Genomic DNA, 20,900 nt, shown 5'->3' with positions numbered 1-20,900 from the left:
GTCTCTCTTAATAGACCAGTCAGTAAAGTGGCCGGCTACATGTTGGACGCTCGGACTTTGACTTTCCAGCAGAGATACGAATTTCATCTTTCCCAGCTCTGTGACCCCTTCAGTCTCCTGACCAATGCATACGGGGACTCTGTCGTGAGCACTCGCCGAATGACACAATGAATGTGAATGATTCTGTACGAATGTGGAATTGAAAGTTTTGTAGTACGTTTTACAATAGGCCCTACTCCAGCATATATCTGGAGGGACTGAGGAATATCGCGAAATTCTGTGAATGTAACCAAGTCTTGACGAATGCGAAGGCGACAAGAAGTGAGAAAAGACCACGATCGGTCATTTCCCGAGGGTTATTTTAGTTTGTTGCTTATTGAGCAGTTCTACATATAGCGTAGTTTATATTTTAGAAGTAGGACCTACATTATTTGGGGCATGCTGTAGCGTAGTTGGTTGAGGCACTGCCCTACAAGTTAGAAGGTCGCGGGTTCGATTCCCGATGAGGTCGCTACATTTTTCAATTTACCTAATCCTTCCAGCCGCACTATGATATTGGGATCGACTCAGCCCCTAATAGAAATGAGTACCAGGAATCTACCTGAGGTTTAAAGGGTGGCGGAAGCGTAAGGCTAAAACCTCACCGCCACCTATAAGCCGATTATCTACAAAATCTTGGGAACTCGATGTCTCACAACACTATGGGCCTTCACGGCTCGTTACAGGGATAGCTTTACCTTTTTACCTATAATATTGACATCGGCTTCATATATAAAGGAGTTTCACAGACTAAGTAGTTAAGAGTGACACAACTGCTCTGTAGTGTCTCCTAAAAGAATCTAGAGTCTAGCTGGATCTCAGTTTTTGCAGCTACGTGGGTCCCTTGTCACCACGGCATGGCGCGTCCTCAGGTTGCGGGTGGAGGAGACGCTCTCCAGATATGGAGGGTAACTGCGAATATACTGAATAAGCAGTGGCGGACAACCGACAAGGGGTGGTCCTCCAGCTCGAGGGTTGGGCTTGGGGCTAATAATTCCTCACCGAAAAATATGAGCTTGTTATAAAAATGTTCAAAAAATCTTGGACCGAGACGGATCCTCTGGATAGACGCCCTAGGTTAAGGAATATGGACGTGAAATTCGGTAATTGGAACGTTAGAAGTTCATAGCTTGTACTCTTGTGTAATTAGAATGATCAAGTCAAGGAGGATGATGTGGGTATGGCATGTAGCAAGAATGAGGGAGAAACGGAATGCATATAAGATATTGGTGGGAAAGCCAGATGGAAATAGACACTGGAAGACCAAGGCGTAGGTGGGTGGATAATATAAAAATGGATGTTAGCGATATAGGATGGGTTGGATTGGATTGATCTGGTTCAGGATAGGGACTAGTGGAGGGCTCTTGTGAAAACGGTAATGAATCTTTGGGTTCCATAAAATGCTGGGAAAATCTTGAGTAGCTACATATTTGGTAGCTCCTCAAGAAGGGCTCAGCTCCATGAGTAAGTAAGTAAGTAAGTAAGTAAGTTGGATAATATATTAGGCTTGCATTGTTTTTGTTAGTGATAAATTTGTTTAAATTGCTGTGAACGGTTTGTTGGTATAACTGAAATAGAAATGCCTATCCAGTTCCTAGTAGCCTACACATGAGCTCCTTGTCCAAACGCGTCCTTTGGATTCCTCATATAATCATCTATTTAGCGGATAGAGGGTGTCGCGTGGTCAGCCCAATGAATCCCCAAGGCCGTTAATGTCGGTTTACTAGACCGGAGCCGCTATCTTCTTGGAATGGCTCCTCAATTATCCTCACGAGGCCGAGCGGACCCCGTTCCAGACCCACTACTTCTCAGAAAATCTGGTGGCGCCGGGAATAGAACCCGCACCTCTGGATTTATAGCCAGGAACTCTGACCACTAGACCACAGAGGCTATCACAGATAAAATGCTTGTCCTTGTATTTCCTTACATTAGGCCTACCTGAAAGGTTAATTATCTCTCTTTATGTGATATCGGCCTACAGTTTATGTTATAATTTGCTATTGTCTAGATAATGTGGGAGCCTCAGCGTCTCACAACCCTGTGGGCCTTCATGGCCTGGTGCAGAGATACCTTTACTTTTTTTTTTTACGTGATGCTCAGTTTCCTGTGGAAAATTATATATTTGAATTCGAGTTTGGTTTAAGAGAGGAATTTTAAGTTGTGCATTATTAAATAGAATTAAATTTTGTCATTAAATTATAATGTAGGCCACATGTGATCGAAATAGGCCTACAAGATCTCGTCAAAATTGTTTCATCAAATTCGGAGGTCAAACGTGTCAACAAGGAGGTGGATCTCTCTATCAGTTCTGCTCTATCTTCATCTGAAGAGCTTTGAGCGAGAGCGCTTTAACATAGAGATTATTTGTGTTCATATTCCACTTTCTTCTACATGAAGACTTACTTACTTACTTACTCATGGAAATGAGCCCTTCTTTAGGAGCCGCCAAATCAAGAATTTCCCAGCATTTTATGGAACCCGAAGATTCTTTACCGTGTTCACAAGAGCCCTTCACTGGTCCCTATCCTCAACCAGATCAATCCAATCCACACCATGCCATCATATCTCTCTAAGATCCATTTTAATATTGTCCACCTACCTACGCCTTGGTCTTCCCAGTGGTCTTTTTCCTTCTGGATTTCCCACCAATATCCTACATGCATTTCTTTTCTCCCCATCCGTGCTACATGCACTGCCCACTTCATCCTCCTTGCCCTGATCATTCTAATTATACTTGGAGAAGGATACAAGTTATGAAGCACAGTAAGTACTAAGGAAGAGAATTTTAATAAAGATTTCCTTGTGTATGATACAATTGTTCATATATGAATGAAAGTGTATTATTTTCAGGTGGAAGTGATCCATATGTGGGAATCTCTACCAGATGAATATACGCTAATGGACGTAGCCTATATCTACACATGGAAGAGGGTAAGTTTTTACGATATATTAAAACAATTCTAACTCTACTGTAAAATCAACGTCATGATCATGAGAATAATCATTTTGTACAACAATGTTCACAAATATCTTGACATTAAGGGAAGTGCAGAAAAAACCGACGCTGTGAGAAGAAAGTGCCTCTGTTTGTTTTTATTTTCTCAACAACTCTTCTATATTACATCCTCTTGCTTTTATTCCTGTATTATTTTGTGTTTGTTGTTGGCAATGCATCGTGAAAATCCATTTTCTTATTGAGAAATACATTCCTAAAGGCAAGGAGTCTATCATATGCTGCCCAATTATCCTCTATACGGCACTGCAAGCTGTGTAAGGGAGAAAATATTTAAACTCAGGTTCTGCAAGAGGCCGCGCCATAGCTCAAGCGGTTAGTCGCTGGCTTCCCATCGCGGCGGCCCGGGTTCGATCCCGGGTCTGGTCAAGTGGGATTTGTGGTGGACAAAGTGGCGATGGGGCAGGTTTTCTCCTAGTACTTCGGTTTCCCTTGCCAATCTTCATTCCACATATTGCTCCACAATCACCCTCACCTATCATCTGGGGCTGGTACAATAGGCCAGAAGTGGCCGCAGTATAAGGGACTTAGTCCCACCCCACGAGCAATAAAAAAAATGGGTCCTGCAAACTATAATGCTGTATCTTGAAACTAGCACACTCCCTTTGAGAACTGAAAATCAGTAAAGTTTCCTTTTTTCAGAATGAACAGTATCACAGATGCTTCAGTCAGTATATACACACGTACAGAGGGCGATACAAACTGCTACTGCCAGTCTTTACGAAGTTTCTGGGGAGATAATTTAGAATGGAATCGTAAAAAAAAAATCGATTTATTATTCTTGTAGAGTTATGACGTTTTGACACTTTTCGAGATCCTGAAATAATTGTCCATTCATGTATACATTGGGTTATTCACATTTAACATGTAGTTTATTACTTTTAATTGCCATAAATTACCATAATTACGTCCTTTCAGTTCGAGTTTATTTCACGTCTAAAAGAAATATATGGTCGTGAAGTGGAGACTCGCACACACAAAGACTGCCCAAATTTGCCCCTTCCCGCTCGTCCGCAGGCTTCACAGTGACTACATGTGGAGTCCCCGATACGAAGCAATAGACTAAGTTGGAGCCACTTCATAGCATGCGTACCCGTAAGAAGAATTCTGTCATGTTCAGGTCAGGAGAACGCGGAGGCCAGATGATCGGTCCCAATGGCCGATTCATGTAACAGGAAAACGGTTGTTCGCTTGGCTTGGAAAGTGGGGAGGGGCGCCGTCACGCCACCACGACATACACTCGCGAACATTAAGGGGTAAATCCTCCAATAAAATTAATCTTATTTTCTGCCTACAAGGAAATCAACATGCAGGATTCTCCCGAGATTTGGTATGGCCCAGTTACGTAATCGTTTGCGGTTATGGCTGAAATGTTGACGCTAATCTCCGTTGCAGTTGATTGATTTGAATATTTTGCGATTTCTCCATTCCCCATTCCTGTAGGTTGTGGAGAATGTTTCCTCTAGCCCGTGCGAATATTGCCTCGTCAGTCCACAATACGCGGCGGAGGAAGTCGGGTTCAGGTTCCTCTGCAGTTTTGTGCAGTTAATTGTGAGCTACTTCTGGACTTCTTGAAAGCACCACCTCCGCACGAAATACAAAAATGTCAAGGCTGAAATTTGAGACTCCGAAACGACTGCGAATCGGACAGTTGCTTANGAGGAGGTCATTGGATTTTTTCAGTTTACCTAATCCTTCCAGCTGCACTATGGCCCTCGGGTTGACTCAGCCTCTAACAGGAATGAGTACCAGGAATATTCTCGGAATGTTCTTTGGGGGGGGGAATACGGCGCTAAATTGCCTGAATCATGTTATGAAGCGAAATGTTTAGGCATGGGAATGCTATACTTTTCATGAGCGGCAAACAAATTATCAATACCATTGCAAGAATGGAAAAACGTATTTAGGTAAAGAATTGTAGCATAATATTTCCTCAATTTCTGGGGCAAAATTCCTGGCTTACATTTCAAGATTGCTCAAAATAGAAATGTGTTCTGCGTAGGCGTCTTCCTCTTCCCCAGTCTTCCTGCGTGAAGTCGGAATTTCAAGGCCATTGTCACAGAAACAAATTGCTCAAATGGCATGCATAACAACACGCGTCGACAAAAGACTCAATCGCTAGGTTTGTTATGGAGCTATTATTAGTTAAATACGTATTCATATTTACAGAAACTTTCTGTGTTTCCATGGCAGCATATTCGAAAGGCTTGTTTTGACAGATGGCGGAGACATCAAATAAACCTAGAATACAAAAACCATTGCTTCCAATTTGTGTGTGCCTTGTGTAGCGCGAGCTGCTTGCGTTATGCCCCGTTACAGGGGAAGACGATTCCGAATAATGAACTGCGAAAGTCATATCTGTAGTGATAGTGCGTATTTTGAAGTTCTGTACAAGAAAAAATCGAAAATCCACGAGGAATCCTAGTCTAGATGACTGGCTTCGGTGCAGAGGATCGAAACCCGGAGGAATCTTGGATTAGAAGCAGAAATACTAGGAACTTGACAACGTTTTCTTTGTTATTTTGCATAAATTTTTGAACTTAAGTTTTCATTTGAATTAGTTCAGACTTGGCTGTTGCTGTGGTCATGTCTTCGACAGAGATATGAAAGCTTGCACTTCGCAGAGCCCTCTATGTCCACCACATTGATAACTGTAGAATAAAAGTTGTGGGTCTAAAGAAAATTTATATTTTATAACCAAACATCATGGCCATTTTGTTAAATTTCTGATAGTAACGGGTTTTCCCCCAGTTTTCAATGTAATTAACCAGGTATTTGTTTACATAGATATGCAGGGTGGTTGTTTGTTACGAATCGATGTAGTTAACTGTTTAAGTAGGCAGTAGATTTCTTTGTTTTTTTTTAATGAGATTAATATTCTGTTAATTTTTTAAGGATTTAAGTGCTAGTGTTCACAGTCAGGTGAGCAGGTAAGCAGCTGGGCAGTTGTTTTAGTGATACAGGTTGGTTGGTTAGTTTAAGAAATAAGAAGGCAGTTATACATCATTTTCTTAACCAGCCATGTAGTGTATTGGTTGGGTATGAAATTTGTTTGTTGCTTGCTTCTTGGTTTGTTTGTTACAGGTCATTTAGTTGCTTATGTAGCTCATTAGTGGGATACATATTCTTGCGGTTGATTATTTCGTTAGGTAAATAGATAATTATGTGACTTGTATGTATTGTGAGTTAATTAGCTACTTCGCTTGTCTGTTTTTAAGGCGAACAGGCAGGTTTTTGTTGTTTATTTATGCAGTTTATTTAATGACTTAGATTGCTTGTTGGGCACGATTTTTTTTTATTTGTATTGTTTCTTTCCTTGCGAGTAGTTAGTTAATTATCTTGTCAGCGAATTAAATGTTTCGTTATTTAGTTAGTGTATCATGTTTGTACAAATGGATTTTAAATAATGAAATAATTGGGACATTCATTTGTTTGTTAATAAGTCAGTAATTTCTTGGCTTGTTTCTTATTGAGCTAAATAGATAATTTCTTTATTGGTTATGAAGACTAATTACTGTTTCCCAGACTAGAGATATCAGTGTGTAGGTAAACTGAGAGAAGGCGTACAACTTCCTAATGCTCATAAAGCAAAGGAGTGGGTGATCCTGCATACTGACACCTGTATACCTGCAAGAGAGTATGTAGCTTAATAATTAGTTGGACAATTCGCTGATCGGCTACTTACGCCTGTAAGTAAGTACAGGTACTAGCCACATGTCATCTTATTGTCTTTCACATTTTCTCGTGGTAGCAGGGATATGTGATATGGCGGAACTATAAACTGCTGTCCGTGGACACATAAAGGATGTCCGGATGAAAGGTATCCAAAATAAAGTAATTATATCTCAGAAATAATTTATTATACACATTTATGGGTTACACCATTACAAAGGGAAACTATCAAAGTTTTTTCTGGGTATATAACTTTCTCAATAAATTTAAAAGTGGCCTCCTTTGGTGGCACAACAAATATCCACGCTTGATGCATGTTTGGTGTTACCGTAGCCACAGCGTCCCTTATGAGGGCTTTCACGTGTTGAAGGTCCTGGTAATCAATGTTCTTCACATAACCCCATAAGAAAAAATCCACTGGGGTTAAATCAGGCGACTTAAGAGGCCAAGCAATTGGTTCATCTCTGCCGATCCATCTCCTAGCCATCTATCTCTCTAGGTGATTCCTAACATGGTGGCAAAAATGTAGCGGAGCTTGCGCGTAAAACTTTCAGAATTTTTTCTTTCCGATGACATAAAGCGGATACGTGTATGACTGTTTCTGAGATATACATTTTTTATTTTGGATGCCTTTCATCCAGACACCCGGTATGTAGACAGTGAATGTGAATTGTTTTGTTTGTTTGCAGAACGGCCCAATGAAATTCTTCTATCGAATCAGCCAAACCCAGAAAGACCTCGCTTCGTCTCTGGTCGAGAAACAGCTTCCTGCTGTTATCAACTCAGCGTCTGCTGAACAATCCTCTCCGACACCGCCCACTTCTCAGCTACCTTCAACTGTTTCTCGGTTACCAGAAACAAATTCATCAGACGGTGAACATGATTCTGAACGGTTGCCCAAAACAGCAGCCGTTCGAACCTCTGGAAAGTCAACACAAATAGTGACCACAACAGTGTCCACACATACACTATCTGGCAAAGCGACAACAGTTTGTGCGCAGCCCGAAATAGTCACAACTGTTACTAAGTCGATCTCACAACCGTCCTCAACTGTTTTAAAAGAAAATATCGAAGAACTACCAACTCCTGTACAAATAAAATATGCAGTGCCTACCACAACACCCCTTAATATAACCTCTTCACAGTTACCTCAATCAACTCTCCCAGAAATTGGCACACAGGGTCATACGAGATTTGTAACCAGTCCGCCTTTGATATCCATTACCAAAACAACTTCAACCTCAAATCCCATGAATCCAGTGACGTCACCAGATGCGAAAACACCAGTACCGGCTCCTACGACAATAATTGGCAAAACTGAATTGTCACCTTCGACATCCGTTAGCAAAAGCTCTGTGCAGCAAGAGACGCCTTCTGTAACACTTACCACAGTTCGTCAACAACCTGCCCCGACAGTGCTTACAAAGCAACCGCCCGTTGTAGCAGACACTGGACTCACCACACCACAGGCAAGCACAGACACTGCTCTGAAGGAACTCAGTGGCATTCATGTCGCAAAAACAGCTGCACAGTCACCTTCCACAAATGGAGCACCACCCTCAAATAAATCGTCTAACGACAGCAACTTTGCAAATAATGGCCACGTTTTAAGTGATACAGTTCCTGGTAACAATAAACCAAAACCTTCTTCACCTCCTCCTCCTCCTCCTCCTCCTGTTCGTCCCGGTAATGCTGATGGCAAAATTTTGCCTGCACATATGCAGCCCGCCGGGAATTTTACAGTTAAGTGTGAAGAAACTGCAGGGGTCAGCTTCATGGACAGATTGCTCACTGAAGTCAACAACAAAACTGCGACTGAGTCAGGCATTGCCACATACGCACCTCCGGATACAGTGAGTAAAGTCAAACCTCCTTCTTCAAAGCATGCTCAGCAACGTACTCAGATGTTTGCTACGAAGTCTTCCCCCTTTATTAAGGTAACGCCCGACGCTACCAATAACAAAATACATCTTAGCACAGCCAAATTTCCGGCAAATAAAGAAGCTACTAGATTACCTTGCATAAGTCAGAAGGTAACGGACAAACATGCTAGTAACTGTTTAACCTTGCGAAAGGACAAAGTTGAAGATAGTAACAAAAAGGATTTTAGAAAAGAGTCGACTAATAACATATCAGCACCAGAGAAGAGGCAAGAAAAGCAGAGCACGAAGAGCACTCCTTTGGCCTCTAACAATAGTAACACTAACAATAATAACATTAAAGTGCCCCAACAAAGTATACAAGTCATAAAGAATAACCAGCAGATCTTGAAGAAGAATGATGAAATAATGCGTTGTTCTAACAATTTTAAGCGGACGACACATATCTTGCCGAGGAAACCACAGGACATGCTGAAGGCATGCGGTGTTCCAGCTCGAGCCCAAGAAGATAAGTCGATTTCGAAAAAACGATGTGTACTTGCTGCAAATCCAGTGAAGCGACCTTTGGGTAATCCAGCTGATGCAACAGAACAGAAGGATATGGAACCCGTTGCCAAGAAGTGGCGCCTCGGTGTTGAAAATAACCATAATGCAATTCACGTCGCCCAAAAGTCAAATGAGTTGAAAGTAAAAAATATTCCCAGTTCCGGTGAATGCCAGGCTCCTAAAAAGGTCACACAAAAGTCCGATGCTTCAGAGGTCTCTCCGATTGTCTCTAAGGGCAGTAACGCCCATTTCCAGTTACCCGCGCATATCGAAAAGACAGAACTTCAAAAGAATCACAGCCTACACAAGAACAGCCTTGCTGATAACGTGCGGTCTTCTGTTACACTGCAGCGACCCGCTCATAACAATCAAACCAATGTCTTCTCAAAACAGTACGACATCCAATGTCGAGATCCAACCTCCAAGTTTGAGACCACATCTCCAAAATCTGACGTCATATTATCCCAAGTACCTGGATCTTCTGCTTGCGTGCGAAATGTGCAAAGTACTCCAGTATCTGTTCCCGCTGCAGCGCACTGCAATGCAAGTTCCAGATTACAGCCACCAGCCCTCCCAGATGGGGAACGCAGCAACGGTGGTGCTCTGGACCTCTCTGCATCTCCACGTCGCCAGCAGCAAGGCAATATCTTATCCATTGCCCAAACACTGGCTCGTCGTCATCAACAGCATTGTCCTTCCCCTGCACCGCCCCCTCTGTCTCCCTTGTCATCTCTTTCCCCTTTTCCGGTGATGTCTCTACCGGTCCGTTCTCCACCTCCGCAGCTCCGCATTCCTGTACCACAGCATCACCGTTCAGGCCACTCGCAACAACAGCGTCCTTCATCGTTATCTTCGTCCTCGCCTTCTCCGCCTGCTGATATACTGCCTGGTTGTTCCAGAAGTGGACTTCAGCAACAGCAGCCACTGGACATGTACCCGCCCCACCTACTCCCTTCTTCCGCCGTCATGTTTCGGCAGCAGCTTGAGATGCAGCGACTTTGGAATTCAGGCAAGCACAGTCCAAATCCACGCATGGAATGGTTTAATGATGCCAAATCAATGAAATCATTTGACAACTTCATGAAAACTCTACAGCAGCAACAGCAGGGCAACCGGAGCTCTTCATTTTATCCATATAATAACAACACGACTGCAGCACCCAACAGCCACCGGAAGTGACAAGAAGTTGAACATTTGTCAGAAACGAAGAAAAGAGACGTTGGAATTGCCCCAAAGTTGGGGGTGGAGGGTGGTCAACAGTGAGTAATGTTAAGTTGTCACTGTCACCCCACACAAGCGTTGAAGTCCCGCGCATTCACTGGAGCGGTCGGTAGGTGGGGGTGAGTGACCAACTGCACAGTCCTGCAGCAGTAACTCCGAGGAAATACCCCCAGAAACTAGGGCCGGCTGGGTATGGTATTGAGAATCGAACCCCGCCACCAAGTTCATCCTGTAGTGGGCGAGGGTGATGCCTGGAATTCTCCAATTTCTAATTTCCCTTTGGAAATGAGCCTTTGTTGTATATTTAACAAAACTCACAAAAATAGTTCCTGATTGTTTTTATGTGTAATATATGTAACATATCTGGTTGGTCGCCTAACGTTATAACTTCTAAAGTCTGTGTTAAAGAAGTCTTAGCGAGGAACACTTGAAGTTTTAACATGTTACGGAAGAATATAAAAATTCAAATAAAAATATTTTGATTGACTGCAGATTTGTAAATATATTTTATAATTTTCAAGCATAGAACAATTTAATTCAATGTTTTATCAAAACTGAATTATTTTGAAATTGACCTTGTTTCTAAGCATTCAGGGTTCGTCTAATTTTATCCTCCAGATGAAATTTATTCGGGTTTGACGCAAAATAATTAATAACTTTCATTAAGAAAAATTAAGAGGTCAAAAGAACGGTGAAAGTTATTTTATAGTAAAGTACACGGTAATTCTCAACCACATCCTTTGCTAGTTACCGTATATTTCTGGTTTCCCTCATGTGGATTCAAGTCCCGATGAGGCCATTGAAAATTTTTCAGTTGACCTAAACCTTCCGGCCGCACTATGGCCCTGGGATTTACTCAGCCTCTAACAGAAATGAGTACCAGGAATTAATTAAATAATTTTCCTGGGGAGTAAAGCGCGGCCGGCGCGTAAGGCTGACAACCTTACCGCCATCTTTGAGCCGATTGTCTAGATAATGTGGGACTCTCAACGTCTCACAACCCTATGGGCCTTCACGGCCTGGTACAGGGATAGCTTTACTTTTTACTTTACTCGTGTATTGCGGATAAATATGTATTGTGCAATCACATTGCAAGGAGCAGGAGAATATTCTGCCTATATTTCGTCAAATATTGACCGCATTCTTCAAATAGAAGCTGTAGATCTTAATGAGATCTGAGATTTTGACTTGGTACGATGAAAGTGTGTGGCAAGCTCGATTCCATTTTCACGTAAAATGTGCGTTATACTGGTTATATACTAGCCAAAATTATATCGAAGAATGCCGTCGTCTGGGATTTGGCGCCGTGTAGATACTGTGTTAACCGACGTTTCGGAACATATCGCTGCAACCACCTACCCACGCTGGTTCCTCGCTCGTGGTTTTCTTATGCCCTGAAGATGGAGGTGATGCGTTCCTCCGAAACGTCGGTTAACACAATATGTACACGGCGCGACATCTGTTATTCACCGCCATGAAAACCTGAAATCTTACAAAATTATATCGTCCCTTCAGCTATCTCTGCAAATTTAACTGAAATCTATGTAAGTTTTGAGGTTTTCACGGCGATGACTATGAAGAAAGTCGTCTTCTGGGTTTAGGCGCCGTGTATTCTTCGTTTTGGCCGACGTTTCGGAGGAACATCGGCCAAAACGAAGAATACACGGCGCCTAAACCCAGAAAACTGCTTTCTTCTTAACTGAAATCTGTTCTGTAGTTTCGGAGGCAAGGTAGCCGTGTATCGACAGTCGGATAAAGACGTCTTCCGCATAATATGATCAGTTAATGCACTTCGTGTAAAGTCCGTCAGGGGTCATCTTTACCAGTAATATTAGCTTACGTACATATCGGCTGAATCCTTCGGTCTAGAAACCCGAAATTAACGGCCGTGGGGACTCGTTGCGCTGACCACGCGACAGCCTCTATCCGCTAAAGTTGGCACTAACTTCACCGACAAGCGGCGGTAGCTCGGTCGGCATAGTTCGCTTGCGGACTAAAGCCTAGGTGTTCTTTTTTTTTTGTCTGCTGAATCCAGCGTTGATTTTTCTACGTGCCTTCCCATTTCCTTGTGCGTAATAACACTCGGTGTTTGTGAGGTCTGTAGGGGCTCGTGGTTGTCGGGGACACATTATGCCACTAGTGACCTCTACGGCCATCTTCCGCATCTCAATTCTGCCATCAGATTTAAGTATTACGCCGCATTTTTGTTTTAAATGGACTCCGCCATTTTCAAGATTGTTAGAGTTCAGAAAGGTCGTAGTTGGAGCCTTTATGGAAGTGCATGTAAATCCATATTTACGAATATGAAATTTAAAACCCCGAAGCCGGCAGTGGATTCAAATATAAATTTAGTTATCAATTTCACTGTCGCGTTTGATATTTTCGTAATTAACTGTTTTTCTTCATTTCATTACTTCCGTCTGTTGTTCGTGATAAACTTTTTTTTTCATCATGTGACTGATTTATCTAAATGCTAGAATAGTGAAACTGTTGTTGTTTTTTTTTTTTAATTCGCATAGTGGGGTGGGGAGTGGGGGGTGGAGTCCAGCTTGGTCCACTCGGCACGTCGGCCACTGATTGGCCTATTGTACCTGCCCCGGGTGATTATGATGATGGGGAATTTGGTGGAGTGGATCTTTGGCAGGGGAAACTGAAGTACACGGAGAAAACCTGCCCTAGCGCCACTTTGTCCACCACAAATCCTACTTGACCAGACCTCGGCTCGAACCCGGGCCGCCGCGGTGGGAAGCCAGCGACTAACCGCTTGAGCTATGGCGCGGTTAACTGTTGCATGTTACTCGGAAAGGTAAAGTTAACCTCTTCACTACGCCGTGAAAGCTTACAGGGGCTAGAAAATAAAGCTCCATTCTTAATTTCGGAAATGGTAGGGATTGGTTAGATTCAAATTCAAGCTTTCTTACCCTCAGGTATAAAAGCCACTTACCAAGTGGGCAGGAGGTTGGTTGGTTTTCAGGATCGGTCTCGGTAGGGTAATAAAGAGAATATACCGAAGTTCTAATTGGGATTCGAACAATGGACTTCCAGTCTGTAGCTTACACTGACCCAGATATATCCCGTTTAATGAATGCATATGGTTCTTACTGCAGTGTAAAATAATCATTCATATTTCAATGTTGTATGTATCATTATGAATGCAAAGACATTTGTGTAGAAATATTTTAGTAGGGTTCATATTCCTGCTGAAAAATATAACTTAGATGTCTGTTCGATGTAAGTAGATGTGATTGTTTCATATGAAAAATGAGGTACATGAATGAGATACGTAGATTTCAGGACAATAATATAATAATATGTCTCTTTCTCTGTCTGTCTGTCATTCTGCACAGATAAGAACATCTTGAATGCAAAATACTTTACAAACTTTCAATTGTAATTGTATGTATATAATTATTTCCAAGTTGTAAATATATCCTAATATATTTTCTTTACAATTGAATTGTCTAATTATATATTCTGTATACGAAACTATTTGGACTTTGGGATATGAAAAATAAAAGTAACATGTGTTAGTTCATTAAGTTTAGTTTTCTTGCATTAATTATTTATACTTGTAGAAAATGAATTAAGCAGGGAAAAGTTTTTTATGTTCGTCCTTTACCGCTTTCTTCCTTTCCTTTATTCTTCATGCCTTTATCTGCTCGTATTTCCCTCCTTTCTATGTTAAAGCAGCGAATTAAGTTTCAGTACATATGTAACCTTGTACGTATAATTGTCATATATACAGGTAAGCTCAGCCGGTCACAGCCGCACGGTTTAAGGTGCTCGCTCGAACGCTGAGATCGTGGGTTCGAATCTCACTCAAGGCATGGATGTTTTTGTGTGTTCCTTTATTTTGTGTCTGTGTTGTCCTGTGTATAGGTAGCGGCCGTGCGACAGGCTGATCACCCGTCCAGGGAGTCCTACCGTCTGCGTAAAAAAGACTACGAAACTGAAGAAGAGGCCAGGACCCAACAAAGGGCTGTAGAGCCATTGATGACTGAATGATTGAATGAATGAATAGGTAAGCCTACGCGAGAGTACCACGACATGAAACGTGCATATATAATTATACACATTTTCTTTGATATAGAAGGAATACTATATAATTTTGTCTTATATTTCCTTTGTAGTTTCTTGGGGTGGGGTGAGACTGAGTCCACTAGGACCTTCGGCCACAAATTTCCCTGTCGTACCTGTCCCAAATGATGGATGATGATTGTGGAGCAGTCGGTGGAAAGAGAATTGGCAGGGTGAACCGAAGTACTCGGAGAAAACCTGCCCTAGTGCCACTGTATCATCACAAATCCCACATGACCTGAGATGTACTCGAACCCGGGCTGCCGCAGTGGGAAGCCGGCGACTAACCGCCTGAGCTGTGGCAGGGCATCCTTTGTATAATTAGTTACAAACCTTCGGATACTGTGTATATAGACCTAGACACAAAAGGACTCTGTTTAAAACTGATCCTTTGTGTATGTTTGTTATGTCGCTTTCACAGTGCGGAGGCTTTAGCTTACAAAGATGGCAGCTGCTACGTTCGAAACTCTGCCATCTGAACGACAAGGATGTAATTTAATTCGCTGTTGTAATGGAGAAATTATGGGAAGAAATAAAAAATGACGGGAATAAAGGAAAGGAAAAGAGGGCGAAGGATGAAGATACTAAAGACAAGGAAATGATTCTCCCCGTATTTTATTTAATTTCAGCGAACTCTTCCGCAAGTAACTGAACAGTGAAACTTGCAGGGCACTTATCGGGGTTTTCTAATCCGATGTTCAGACAAGGATCCTGCAACTGCCTGCAGGAACCCTGCCATCACAGGACAAACATCAGCGCCCTAAGGCGTAATTCCGTGATTCAAGTAGGCAGTAGGAGAAAATCACTGGTTCCAGTGATTAAGGTTATCTCTAAGGGACCTAAATGAATAGGTGCCTTCCCCCTCACCTGAGGACGGAAACACAACCAGTTTTCTAAGCATCGTGTTTTCTAGTTTCTAGAATACCGAAAGATGTAAAAGTCCAAAAACCCGGTAATTCTGAGTATTATACACCATCGTCAGAAGCCTTTAGAATCTACATGACTTACTCTGCTTCACTTCGTAAAAGCCCATAGAGTCTTCTACTGAAAACTTTATAGGTATTCTCTCTGGTAGCTTAACAAGCTCTATTAACATTCATATCAACATCTAAGTTTTTCAAAGCTGCGAAACTGTTTAATACACGTAATTCAACCTGGATCTGTGATGTTTTTCCTGTTACCTCTTCTAATTTCCTGAGATTGAATCTCTCCATATCAAGCTTTAGTATTACGCGTTTACTTACTGACAGTCTCTCCCTAACTTCTGTAACCATCGCTGTCACAGTCAGCTTCTCTGAAGTATATGCCGCTCCTTTTTGTCAGAATCTTATTAATCTGATTGTTTGTCCAGTTGATGGGTCCAAGCGAATGTACGGATCTTGCAACTGGGAATATTGTACTCATGACAATTAAATTTGTAGACGTGGCAAATTCATAGCTCTCAATTCCATTATATATTTTTACTTTTTTATTGCTAGTGGGTTGGGACTAAGTCCCTTGTACTGCGGCCACTTCTGGCCTATTGTACCAGCCCCAGATGATAGGTGAGGGTGATTGTGGAGCAATTGGTGGAATGAAGATTGGCAGAGGAAACCGAAGTACTCAGAGAAAACCTGCCCCAGCTCCACTTTGTCCACCACAAATCCCACTTGATCAGAACCGAGATCGAACCCGGACCGCCGCGGTGGGAAGCCAGCGACTAACCGCTTGAGTTATGGCGCGGCCTAATTCCATTATTACAACTGATTTTATATAAATTCTCGTTCCCGCATGCCCTTTTCGAAAATATCTTCTTTGTCTACTTTGGCAATGAACTGTCTTCAACATTTAATGTAGTATTTACGAAATTCATCAAATGTGTGCTGTAGTTCCTCATGAAGTTTCACCCCGTGTCATCAGTTTCGTCCTCTAGCGGGGGTGCATATTCAGAACTATAATAACATATCACCGAACTCTTGGTGATATAAGCGACATGCTATCACTAGCAAACTCGACTCTCCTAATTGCTGATATGATTATCTCGTATGCGAAAAATCCTAATTCATAATTCTCATTCCCCTTTCCACGGAAAATTATCTGTTTGTTCGGTGCTACCGACGTTGGTTCTGACAGCCGTTACTCCAGCTAAATCTAAAGCGTTATTTGCTGATTCTCTTGCAACGGTTATCCGTGAACTTGCCATATACAGACCTCTCATATTCCATGCGCCAAATCTCATGTTCAAATTCCGTTGTTTCGGTCGTTCGAAAGAATTCACTTAATGTGAGGAATTGCTAGACCCAAACCGAACCACCTAGTTGGAGGATCACTCCTTGTCGGCTGTCCGTGCCTAATTATTCAGTATATTCGCAGCTACCCTCCACATCTACAGGCCGTCTCCTCCACCCGCAACCTGAGGACGCTTCATGCGATGTAGTGGTTAGTCCGTTATGAACCGGTGCTCTGGAATTAGTGATGTTACGAGGTCATAAGTGTATTCATGATTTAGTTAGTGACGTTTCCTTTATAACAGGTGTAACAGGTACGTCTTCAGGATTCGGTTTTCAGACGTAAATTTGTGATACGTTAATGAGGTTGGCATTTAAACAGGAGAGAAGTTGCTAAATTAATCTTAATTCTTGTCTTTCAAAACAGCAGACAGAGCCAATATGGACAGGGCCCCATGTAGGCGTGTGATAGAAATACCAATATAACAAATCTGATCTCATGATGAACAGAATACAAGCGTTAGCTTCCGGGCGCACTGCGATATTTGTTTGGGTTTGCAACGTCATCTTGACTGATTGCGAGTGGCAGCGTTAGGTCCCGCTCTGCCCTCAGCGCCTAGATACGATGCGGAACCCAGTTGCAGACAGTGCTACCAACATCAATGTTCCAGTGAGCGTAACAGTGGCACAACCAGCAACTGCTCAAGGTTTGTCTCATAATCAAGGGAACCGATTCCCCATTGCACTGGACTTGTTTTTTTAATCGGTGTGTTTCGTTTTAAATATTTGGACCGAAGAGAGATGAAGTGACAGGAGGTTGGAGAAAACTGCATAATGAGGAGATGCATAAATTGCACCCTTCTCCAAGTATAATTAGAATGATCAAGTTAAGGAGGATGAGGTGCACAGGGCATGTAGAACCGATGGGGGAGAAGGGGAATACATATAGGATATTAGTGGGAAAGCCAGAAGGAAAGAGACCACTGGGAAGACCAAGGCGTAGATGGGTGGACAATATTAAAATGAATCTTAGAGAGATAAGATGGGATGGTATGGATTGGAATTTTCTGGCTCAGGATAGGAAGCAGTGGAAGGCTCTTGTGAACACGGTAATGAACCTTCGGGTTCCATAAAATGCTGGGAAATTCTTAAGTAGCTGCAGAATTGGCGGCTCCTCAAGAAGGGCTCAGCTCCATGAGTAAGTAAATGTTCCGTTTTATGCCCTTCATGAATTAGGGTGGAACCTTTTCGGACTGCGCAATCATCATTTTTATATTTTCCTGTGTCTCTTTTATATAATCTTTTGATCCGGGATAGCGCAGTCTGTATAGCGACTGGTTAGAGGTTGGAGGTCCTAGGGGCAGGAGTTCGAGTGCCGGTAGAGATAAAATTTTTCTCCTTTCCACGTCATCCGGATTGGTTTTGGGACCCACCCAGCCTCCTATCCAAAGGGAACCGGGATATCTTTCCCCGGGGGGTAAAGCGGCAGGAGCGTGAAGCTGACCGCTCACCTCCAACTACTGCCGAGGCCAATAATACGTGGGTCTATATATCAGCTCCACCATACGTCTTCATGGCGCAGTGCTTAACTCGTTAAGTACAGGGACAACTTTACCTTGCCTTGCAATTTTGGTTTGTACTGGAAGGCTCATGTTGCACGGTCTGCTTAGGTGGCTTGAACATGTTTCTTTGCATTCGTCCNAGAGGTTGGAGGTCCTAGGGGCAGGAGTTCGAGTGCCGGTAGAGATAAAATTTTTCTCCTTTCCACGTCATCCGGATTGGTTTTGGGACCCACCCAGCCTCCTATCCAAAGGGAACCGGGATATCTTTCCCCGGGGGGTAAAGCGGCAGGAGCGTGAAGCTGACCGCTCACCTCCAACTACTGCCGAGGCCAATAATACGTGGGTCTATATATCAGCTCCACCATACGTCTTCATGGCGCAGTGCTTAACTAGTTAAGTACAGGAACAACTTTACCTTGCCTATGCGATTTTGGTTTGTACTGGAAGCCTCATGTTGCACAGTCTGCTTAGGTGGCTTGACCATGTTTCTCTGCATTCGTCTATTTTTCCATATGTCGAATACATAGTTTACTTTCTTCGTATGTCTCATATTATATTTAGCATTATCTGGTAAATATGACACTCAGAATAATTTCAAAATCCGCTGCTTAAATTGCAAAATGCTGGTAACTCAGTCGGTATAGCGACGGCCGGACTTCAATTCCCGGTACCGCCAACAGATTTTTCTCTTCTCCACAAAGACCATATGGAATCCAGGACTCACCGAGCCTCCTATACATTGGGTACAAGGGGCATTTTCCTTGGGTTAAAGCGGCCAGGGCGTGAAGGTAACCACTCATATCTATCTGGTCCTAAGGTAAAGAACCTCCATACATCTTTATGAAGTAGTGCATAATTAATTAAGCAAAGGTACAACTTTACTTTGTTTTTGCCGCTGTTTGAATTTTAAGTCTACAAACAATTTCTTCTCCTTAACATAAGTTTCATTTTCATGCAGAAGTATTGTGAAGAAATTGAGTTGTAATTTATCAGTAGCCTCTATTTCAATTTTTCCATTCTAGTGATGTGTCCACTACTTCTCTTATTCCTTAATAGCCGTGTATTTAAGCCCTTGCATTATAAAGGTAAATCTAACCCTGTAACAGGCCGTGGAGGCCCGTGGGGTTGTGAGAGGTCGAGAATCCCACATTTTCTAGAAAATCAGTTTCAGTCTGCAAGAGAATTATACCGACCGAGCCGCCGCCGCTTGCCGATGAAGTTAGTGCCAACTATGNGGCATTTGCCTGGAGGAATTCAGGAAAACCACAGAAACCTTCTGCAAGAAGAGCTTGTCTCCGTGTCGAAACTATAAATCACGACCTCCAGACTAAAAAGCACTCGACCTTGACTTCCATTACTTTCCTTTCTGAAAATAGTAACAAACAAATGAAAAGGGCCCCACTTCTCTGGTAACAGAGCCCAGTGCTGAACCCCAGTAGCACCGTAGTTCACTACTGGACAAGTCTGTCTCAAAGTGGCAACTTGTCAAACCTATGAAGACAGCAGTGAAGGAAAATGATGCAATTTCGATATTGGTGATACGATGATTGAGAAGGTGAAATAGGTAACCATGGGTTACTTTCCGCACCTCAGCAATGAGACAGCAATGTCTAAGAGTCTGCTCTATTTGAAAGGTAAAGTTGTCCCTCTGGCCTTGGCACTAGTTGGAGGTGAGTGGTCAGCTTCACGCCCTGGACACTTTAAGATCGGGGAAAGACCCTCCTGTACCCACTGGATAGGAGGCTGGGTGGGCCCCAGAGGCGGTGTGGACTACATTGAGAAGTGAAAATTCTTGACCCCATGGGGACTCGAACTCCGACTCCTTTGTCGTCCAGCTCGTAGCCAGTCGCTCTATCCACTGCGCTACTCCTGTTCTTAAAGATAATGCTAGCTCTGTAACAGGCCGTGGAGGCCCATATAGATGTGAGATGTCGAGGCTCCCACAGTTCCTAGACAATCGGCTCATAGATGGCGGTGAGGTTGCCGGCGGCCCCTTAGCCCCAGAAAGATTCCTGGTACTCATTTCTGTTAGAAGTTGAGTCGAACCCAGAGTCATAGTGCGGCTGGAAAAATTAGGGCAATTGAAAAATCCAATGACATCGGGAATCGAACACGCCAACTTCCGGCTTGTAGCACAGTGCCTCAACTAACTATGCCACGAAGTAGTTACAGTCAGTTACAGGCACTAAAACAGTTCATCATTTTTTGGGTGCCCTTGGCATCTCAACTGTGTACGCAGAAACTTCGGGTTCTTCTTCAGACATTTTTGCCAAACTTCCTAATAACTTTGATTGATGATTATTTTACTGTTCTATTGCTACCAGGTGGCACGCGGTCGCGTAGTTGGTTGAGGTACTATGTTATTAGACGGAAGGTCGCGGAATCGAATCCCGATGAGGTGGATTTTTTCAATTGACCTAATCCTTCTAGCCGCACTATGGCCCTAGGGTCGACTCAGCCGCCAACAGAAATGAGTACCAGGAATATTCCTGGGGGTAAAGGGCGGCCGGCCCGTAAGGCTGACAACCTCATCGCCATCTGCGAACAGATTTTCTAGAAAATGTGGGAGCCTCAACATCTCACAACCCTATGGGCCTCCACTGCCTGTTAAAGGGATACCTTTACTTATTATTTGTTTACTTTTATTGCTGTCAGTATCAGTTTGTCTCTCGGACATCTTCAA

At 42.9% G+C, this 20,900-nt stretch overlaps 1 protein-coding gene across 5 annotated transcripts in view; it reads left to right on the top strand.

The window, feature by feature from the left end:
* LOC111861443 overlaps positions 1–10,858 on the top strand; it is a 358,446-nt gene extending 347,588 nt beyond the window's left edge. For all 5 annotated transcript variants that reach the window (XM_023846061.2, XM_023846030.2, XM_023846021.2 and 2 more), the window contains 2 exons: positions 2,890–2,970; positions 7,414–10,858. In XM_023846061.2, coding sequence (XP_023701829.1) covers positions 2,890–2,970; positions 7,414–10,329 — 2,997 coding nt within the window. In that variant the 3' untranslated portion in view covers positions 10,330–10,858. The remainder of the gene's footprint in view (positions 1–2,889; positions 2,971–7,413) is intronic.
* The last annotated feature ends 10,042 nt before the right edge of the window (positions 10,859–20,900 follow it).

Source organism: Cryptotermes secundus, unplaced genomic scaffold (genome assembly GCF_002891405.2).
Source record: "Cryptotermes secundus unplaced genomic scaffold, Csec_1.0 scaffold126, whole genome shotgun sequence".
NCBI lineage: Eukaryota > Metazoa > Arthropoda > Insecta > Blattodea > Kalotermitidae > Cryptotermes > Cryptotermes secundus.
This window is presented reverse-complemented; position numbering and strand designations above follow the sequence as displayed.